General features: G+C 37.5%; 1 protein-coding gene across 7 annotated transcripts in view; it reads right to left on the bottom strand.

The window, feature by feature from the left end:
- Window positions 1-7,982, bottom strand: part of GCFC2 (GC-rich sequence DNA-binding factor 2) — an 83,732-nt gene that overhangs the window by 52,500 nt on the left and 23,250 nt on the right. For all 7 annotated transcript variants that reach the window (XR_827285.1, XM_010862967.1, XM_010862970.1 and 4 more), the window contains exon 4: window positions 7,143-7,240. Coding sequence is in view for 6 of the 7 variants with exons in the window: in XM_010862967.1 (XP_010861269.1) it covers window positions 7,143-7,240 (98 nt within the window). In the remaining variant the exon portion in view is untranslated. The remainder of the gene's footprint in view (window positions 1-7,142; window positions 7,241-7,982) is intronic.

Genomic DNA, 7,982 nt, shown 5'->3' with positions numbered 1-7,982 from the left:
AGCAGCCTGAATCTAAAAACACATAAAAAAGATCATATACCATGACCAAGTTGGATTCATCCCAGGATCACAGGGATGGCTCAACATGCACAAATCAATCAATGAATGTGCGAGCTGGTGATAGACAGGGAGGCCTGGCGTGCTGCAATTCATGGGGTCGCAAAGAGTTGGACACGACTGAGTGAACTGAACTGAACTGAACCACATTTGACACAGAAAAGACAAAACTACATGATCTTCTCAGATGTAGGAAAAGCATTTAACAAAATTCAACATTCATGATACAAACTCTTAAGAAACTGGGTATGGAGGGAACATACTACAGTGTAATAAAAGCTACAAACCTACAGCCAACATAATACTCAGCAGTGAAAAATGGAAAGACTTCCTGGTAAAATCTAAATCAAGACAAGGATGCCCACTCTCACCTCTTCTATTCAACACAGTATTGGAAGTACTAGCCACAGCAATCAGACAAGAAAAACAAATAGAAGGCATCCAGATTAGAAGTGAAGAGGAAACACTGTCATTTGAAAATGTAAGATGATACATAGAAAACCGTAACAACCCACACAAAAACTATTATAACTGTTAAGCAAATTCACGAACTAGCCAGGATACAAGATTAACACACAGAAATTTGTTGCATTTTTTTTACACTAACAAGGAACTATCAGAAAGAATAAAAATAATCCCTTTTAAAATCACATAATACTTAGAAATAAACCTCACCAAGGAGGTAAAAGACTTACATGCTGAGAACTATAAAACATTAATAAAGGAAACTTAAGATGATTTAAAGAAATGGAAGACATCCCACACTCTTGAGTTGGAAGAATTAACATTGCTAAAATGTCCATACTACTCAAAGCAATCTATAGATTTAATGTGATCCCTATCAAATTACCTATAACATTTTTCACAAAACTAGAACAAATAATCCATATGAAACCACAGAATTGCCAAAGCAATTCTGAGGAAAACAAGCAAAGCTATAGGCATGACCCTCCCAAACTTCAGACAATCCTATAAAACTATAGCAATTAAAACAGTGTGATACTGGCACAAAAAGAGACATGTGGATCAATGTAAAAAAACTAAGAAATCCACACAACTATGGCCAACTGGTCTTCGACAAAGGAGGCAAGAATGCAACAATGGAGAAAAGAATTTCTTCAGCAAGTGGTGTTGGAAAAGTTGGACAGCCACATGTAATTTAACACAGTAAGAACATACCCTTACTCCATACACAAAAAATAAATTCAAAATGCTTTAGAGACTTAAATGTAAGACATGACATCAGAAAACCCTTAGAAGAGAACATAGGCAAAACATTCTCTGACATAAATTGTACAGATATTTTCTTACGTCAAAGCAAATTAGAAATAGAAGCAAAAATAAATAAGTAGCACCCAATCAAGCTTATAAGCTTCTGTACAACAAAGGAAACCATAAACAAAATGAAGACAGCCTATGGTGTGGAAGAAAATATTGGGTTCGCCAAACATGAAAAAACCAGAACAAAGTTTTTGAACAATCCAATATTTGCCAATGATCCAACTGACAGGGAGATTCCAAAATCTACAAACAGCTCATACAACTCAATAACAATAACAACAAAAACAACCCAATCAAAAGATGGGTAGAAGATCTACATAGACATTTTTCTAAAAGACACACAGCCAAGAGGCACATGAAAAAATGCTCAACACTGCTAACCATTATAAGAATACAAATCAAAACTACAATGAGGTACTGCCTCACACCAGTCAGCATGTTGTTCTTCAGTCACTAGCAGACTCTTTGTAACCCCATGGACTGCAGCATGCCAGGCTCCTCTGCCAGAGCTTGCTCAAATTCATGTCCATCGAGTCAGTGATAGTATCTAACCATCTTACCCTCTGCCGCCCCCTTCTCCTTTTGCCTTCAATCTTTTCCAACATCATGGTCCTTTCCAATGAGTCAGCTCTTCACATCAGGGAGCGAAAGAAATGGAGCTTCAGATTCAGCATCAGTCCTTCTATTGAATATTCAGGATTGATGTCCTTTAGGATTGACTGGTTTGAGCTCTTTGTAGTCCAAGGGACACTCACGAGTCTTCTCCAGCACCACAATTCGAAAACATCAATTCTTTGGTGCTCAGCCTTCTTTATGGTCCAACTCTCAAATCTGTACATGACTACATGTACATGACTACCAGTCAGAACAGCCATCATTAAAAAGTATACACATAACAAATGCAGGAGAGGGTGTAGAGAATGTACACTGTTCTTGGGAATGTAAATTAGTACAGCTACTATGGTCAGTAGTATATGGAGGTTCCTCAAAAAACAAAAACTAAAGCTGCTATATGATCTTGCAATCCTACTCCTGGGCATATATCCAAAGATAAATATAATTCAAAAAGATACATGCACCCCAACATTGACCACAACACTATTTACAATAGCCAAGACATGGAAACAACCTAAATGTCCACTGACAGATGAGTGGATAAAGATGAAATGGTACATATATATTAATACAACAGACTACTACTCAGCCATAAAAAAGAACGAAATAATGTCATTTGCAGCAACATGAATGGACCTAGAGATTATCATACAAAGTGAAGGAAGTCAGAAAGAGAAAGACAAATACCAAATGATATCACTTAAATGCTGGGTCTAAAATTTGACACAAATGAAGTTTTACCTATGAAACAGAAACAGACTCACAGATATAAAGAACATACTTGTGCTTGCCAAGGCAGGGGAGGTGGGGAAGGGACGGATTGGGACTTTTGAAATATCAGATTCAGATGAAACTTATGTATAGAATAGATCATCAAGAAGGTCCTAATCTATAGCCCAGGGAACTATATTCAATATCCTGTGATAAATCATAATGGAAAATAATATGAAAAAAGAATGTATATATGTATATATAAAACTGAGTCACTTTGCTATACAGTAGAAATTACAATATTATAAATAAGATATACTTCAATAAAGTAAATTAAGAACAGCAACAAACCAAATATTTGTTTTTTCATGATAGAAGTTGCCATCTAACTCCAGGTGAGTGAAAGGATAGCAAATAGAAGTCTGCTGGTGGGTTTGTAGGTAAAGCTTTTCATTTTAAGCCACCATTATTTGGGTTTTCTGTTACTTGCAAAAGAATGCATTCCTAGGTAATACATGTTGTAACACAGTATATTTCACATTACAAAGAAAGAAAAACAACCAAAAACATCTCTGATCAAAAGAAAGGAAAAAAAAGGAAGAAAAAACCAAGCAAATATTTCTGTTCTTATTAGTAGTAGTGAAAAAAATAATTCAGACTGCAAATAACTGGAAAACAGAATGGCTCAGAGACTTCTAAATTACAACTGAAAGCTTACTTTTACTTAGCTTTTTAGTGTTAATAACATGAAGATTGTAAAATATTTTCTTGCTTAAAAGAGCAAACCAAATTTCAAAGCACTCCTACTAAAAAGATTAAAAATAAAGTTTTTAATAATTAAAAAAAATTTTTAATTAAAATAATTATAATTTTGAGCCTTATAGCCACCTGCTCAGATAGGTAACACTATCATTCCCACTTTATCATTCCCATTTTATTGTTGAGAAAACAGATTTAGAAAAATGAAATAATTTTCTCAGAGTATACAAATATTTATTGAGCTCTCACCATATTAGGCACTATGGGATATAATACTGAAAAAAATAGTTAATAATTCTTGACTTCATGGAGAGTGTATTTTAGTGGTAAAGTCAGAACCCAAATCCAGGACATTTGACCCCAAGTGTAATGCTTTCTGTTGTTAGTTTTGTTTTAACCCTATTTATGTGTCTGAATGTCACATTTAGGCATCTAACATACTTATAACTGTAAAATTAAAAGTAAAAAAGATATAGTTGCCTCAAGGGGCTTATAATATATGGAAAGCATTTATAATCTAGTGGGAAAAGAACATGATGTACATGGTATAGTGGGCTGAATGATGGCCTCCCAAAGTTAGGTCTATGTCCTAACCCCTGGAACCTCTGAATATAACTGTGTTTGGAAATGAGAGTCTCTGGGGTTGTAATTAAGTGAAGAATATCAAGATGAGATCACCTTGGATTATCCAAGCAGGCCCTAAATCTGATGACACATATCCTTATAAGAGACACATTAAGCAGAGGCACAGAGAAAGCCATGTAAAGGAGGTGGAGACAGAAATTATGTGGTCACAAAGCAAGGAATACCTGGAGCTAATAGAATTTAGACAAAGCAAGAACGAATTCTCCACTGAGAGATTCAAGGCAATCCCTAACAAAATGCCAGACTTTCCAGTGGGTAAAGAATCTACTTTTAATGCAGGAGACATAGGACATGGGTTCGATCCCTGGAGCAGGGCATGGCAACCCACTCTGGTATTCTTGCCTGGAGACTCCCATGGACAGAGGAGCCTGGTGGGCTACAGTCCATAGGGTTGCAAAGATTCAGACATGACTAAAGCGACTGATCACGCACACCAAAATACCAATGAAATTTTTCATGGAATAAGAACAAATAATCCTAACATTTATATGAAACCACAGAAGACCTTGAAATAGCCAAAGAAATCTTGAGGAAGAACAAAGCTAGAGATATCAAGCTCCCAGATTTCAAACTACAGTAATCAAAACAACATATTACTGGAACAAAAAGAGACACATAAATCAATGGAACAGAACAGATAGCACAGGAGTAAACACATGCTCATATGGTCAGTTAATCTATAACAAAGAAGGCAAGAACATACAGTGAGGAAAAGACAGTGGTGGTGGTTTAGTCGCTAAGTTGTTCCCAGCTCTTGTGACTCCATGAAGTGTAGCCCACCAGGCTCATCTCTCCATGGGATTTCCCAGGCAAGAATACTGGAGTGGGTATCCATTTCCTTCTCCAGGAAAAAAGACAGCCTCTTCAATAAAATGGTGCTAGGAAAACTGGACAGCTACATTTTTGCAAAAGAATGAAATTGGACCACCTTCTTACACTACTTACAAAAATCATTTCTGAAACTATAAAACTCCTAGAAGAAAACATAAATGATATGCTCTTTGACATCAGTCTCGGCAATATTTTTTTGGCTATGTCTTCTCAGGCAAGGGCAATAAAAGCAAAGATAAACAAATGGAACTACAAAATAAAAACATTTTGCGTAGTAAAGGAAATCATCAACAAAAAGGCACCCTATTGAATGCGAGGAGATATCTGCATATGATATATTTAAAAAATAGTTAATATCCAAATTATATTAAGAACTCATACACCTCAATAAAAAAAAAACCTGATCAAAAAATCCACAGAGGATTGGAAAAGATATTTCTTCAATGAAGAGTTAAAATGGCCAAGAGATACATGAAAAGATACTGAACATCACTTCTCATCAAGGAAATGCAAATCGATACCACAATAAGACACTTCACACCTATTAAAACAGTTATTATCAAAAAGACAACAAATGGGACTTCCCTGGTGGTCCAATGGTTAAGAGGCTGCCTTCCAATACAACGGAAGTGGGTATGATCCCTTGTTGGGGAACTAAGATCCCACACACTGCAGGGAAACTAAGCCTGTGTGCCACAACTAATGAGCCTGCGTGCTCTGGAGCCTGCACACCACGACTAGAGAAAAGTCTGGGCATGCCACAACTAACACCTGACATAGTCACGTAGATAACAAGGAAGTGTTGGCAAGGGTGTAGAAAAAAGGGATCCCTTGTGCATTGTTCATGGGACGTACATCGGTACAGCAACCAGGGAAAACACCACGGAGATTCCTCAACGTGTGAAAAAAAAGAACTACCATATCATCCAGCAATTTCACTCTAGGTAATTATCTGAAGAAAATAAAAACATTAATGTGAAAAGTTCTATGCAACCCTATGCTCACTGAAGCATTATTCACAGTTGCCAAGATAAGGAAGCAACGTAAGTGTCCACTGACATGCAAACAGATAAAGAATATGTGGTGTGTGTGTATGTGCGTGTGTGCGCACATGCACGCACTTCGTGGTTCAGTTGTGTCCGACTCTTTGCGACCCTCTGGACTCTAGCCCACCAGCCTATTCTGTCCATGGGATTTCTTCTCATGCAGGAAATACTGGAGTGGGTTGCCATTTCCTTCTCCAGGGGATCTTCCTGACCCATGGATCAAACCCACATCTACTGTGTCTCCTGCACTGCAGGTAGATTCTTTACCCAATGAGCCACTGGATAAGTCTCATATATACGTGTGTGTGTGTGTGTGTGTGTGTGGGTGTGGGTGTGGGTGTGTACACACAATGGAATATTATTCAGCCATAGAAAAGAATGACATCATGCCATTTGTCACAACATGGATGGACATACAAGGTATTATGCTAAGTGTAACAAGACAAAGACAATCTCTTGGATCTCACTTATATGTGGAATGTAATAAACAAAACAAAACAGACAACTGATAGATACAAAGAACACCCTGGTGGTTGCCCAAGGGGAGGGGGAAATAAGTGAAGTGAATTAAGAGGTTCAAACTTCCAGTTATAAAATAAATAAGTCACAGGGATGTAACACAGTGTTCCCCAATCTTTTTGGCACCATAGATGTTGTGGAAAACAATTTTTCCACAGATCAGGAGTGTGGGGGATAGTTTCAGGATGATTCAAGCATATTACATTTGTTGTGCACTTTATTCCTAATTTAATGCTGCCACTGATCTGATAGAAGGTATTAGTATTAGTTCATGGCCCAGAGGCTGGGGATCCCTGATGTAATATACAGCTTAAGGAACATAGTCAATTACGCTGTAATAATTTTGCACGGTGAAAGATGGCTACTAGACTTATCATGGTGATTTATTCATCATGTATTTAAAAGTCAATCACTGTTTTGTACACCTGAAACTAACAAAATACTGTATGTCAATTCTACTTCAATTTAAAAAAGAAAAAAAAAGAAAAAGGGGGAAAAAAGAATTCTTCCCCAGGGGCTTCAAAAGGAGCACAGTCCTACCAATACCTTGAACTGAGCCTTCTAGCCTCAACAACTGAGAGAGAATAAACGTTGTTTTAAGCCATCAAGTTTGTGGTAATTTGTTACCACAAATACATATGGAACGAAACTAATACATATGGTATAAAAAATTACTACCTTTGTGATTTTAACAGCTTTCCTCATCTGCTGCTGCTCCCAAATATCTTGAGTTTTTTCATCTTGACTATCGTCACTTGTTTCTTCATTTCTAGTTGCTAGAAAAAAAAAGTTGAAGTATAAATATTCCATATTTTTCCATTCTAATTAAAGTAAAGTGAAAAGTTGCAGTTGTGTCAACTCTTTGCAACACCATGGACTGTAACCTGCCAGGCTCCTCTGTCCATGGAATTCTCCAAGCAAGAATACTGGAGTGGGTTCCCTTTTCCAGGGGATCTTCCAACCCAGGGATCAAACCCTGGATTGGATTCTAGGCAGATTCCTTACTGTCTGAGCCATTCTAATAGGAGCAGCAATCAGCAATTCAGGAGCTTATAAGTGGCTTAGCAGTACTTTTTATGTGTTAAATTCTTCTTCCCAATACCTAATTCTGGGAGGAAGGCACTATTAGTATCCTCTCTCTATAAACAAAGAAATTTAGATAGCAGGAGGTTATATAACATAGTCCTATATCAAAGGACTGTGTTGAAACCAGGCCTTGATTCGAGTAATTTGACTTCAAAATCTGCACTTATCATCACACTGTCTCACTGAAAACACGGTGGTCTCACTTATGAAAAAGCTTGGGAAAAAATGAAACACTTGGTTTCATCAGTTCAGTTCAGTTCAGTTGCTCAGTCGTGTCTGACTCTGCGACCCCATGAATTGCAGCACGCCAGGCCTCCCTGTCCATCACCAACTCCCGGAATTCACTCAAACTCACATCCCTCGAGTCGGTGATGCCATCCAGCCATCTCATCCTCTGTTGTCCCCTTCTCCTCCTGCCCTCAATCCCTCCCA

Source organism: Bison bison, unplaced genomic scaffold (assembly GCF_000754665.1).
Source record: "Bison bison bison isolate TAMUID 2011002044 unplaced genomic scaffold, Bison_UMD1.0 scf7180017864486, whole genome shotgun sequence".
NCBI classification, from domain to species: Eukaryota; Metazoa; Chordata; class Mammalia; order Artiodactyla; family Bovidae; genus Bison; species Bison bison.
The sequence above is the reverse complement of the archived record's forward strand: the minus strand, read 5'-3'. Positions and strand labels throughout refer to the sequence as shown.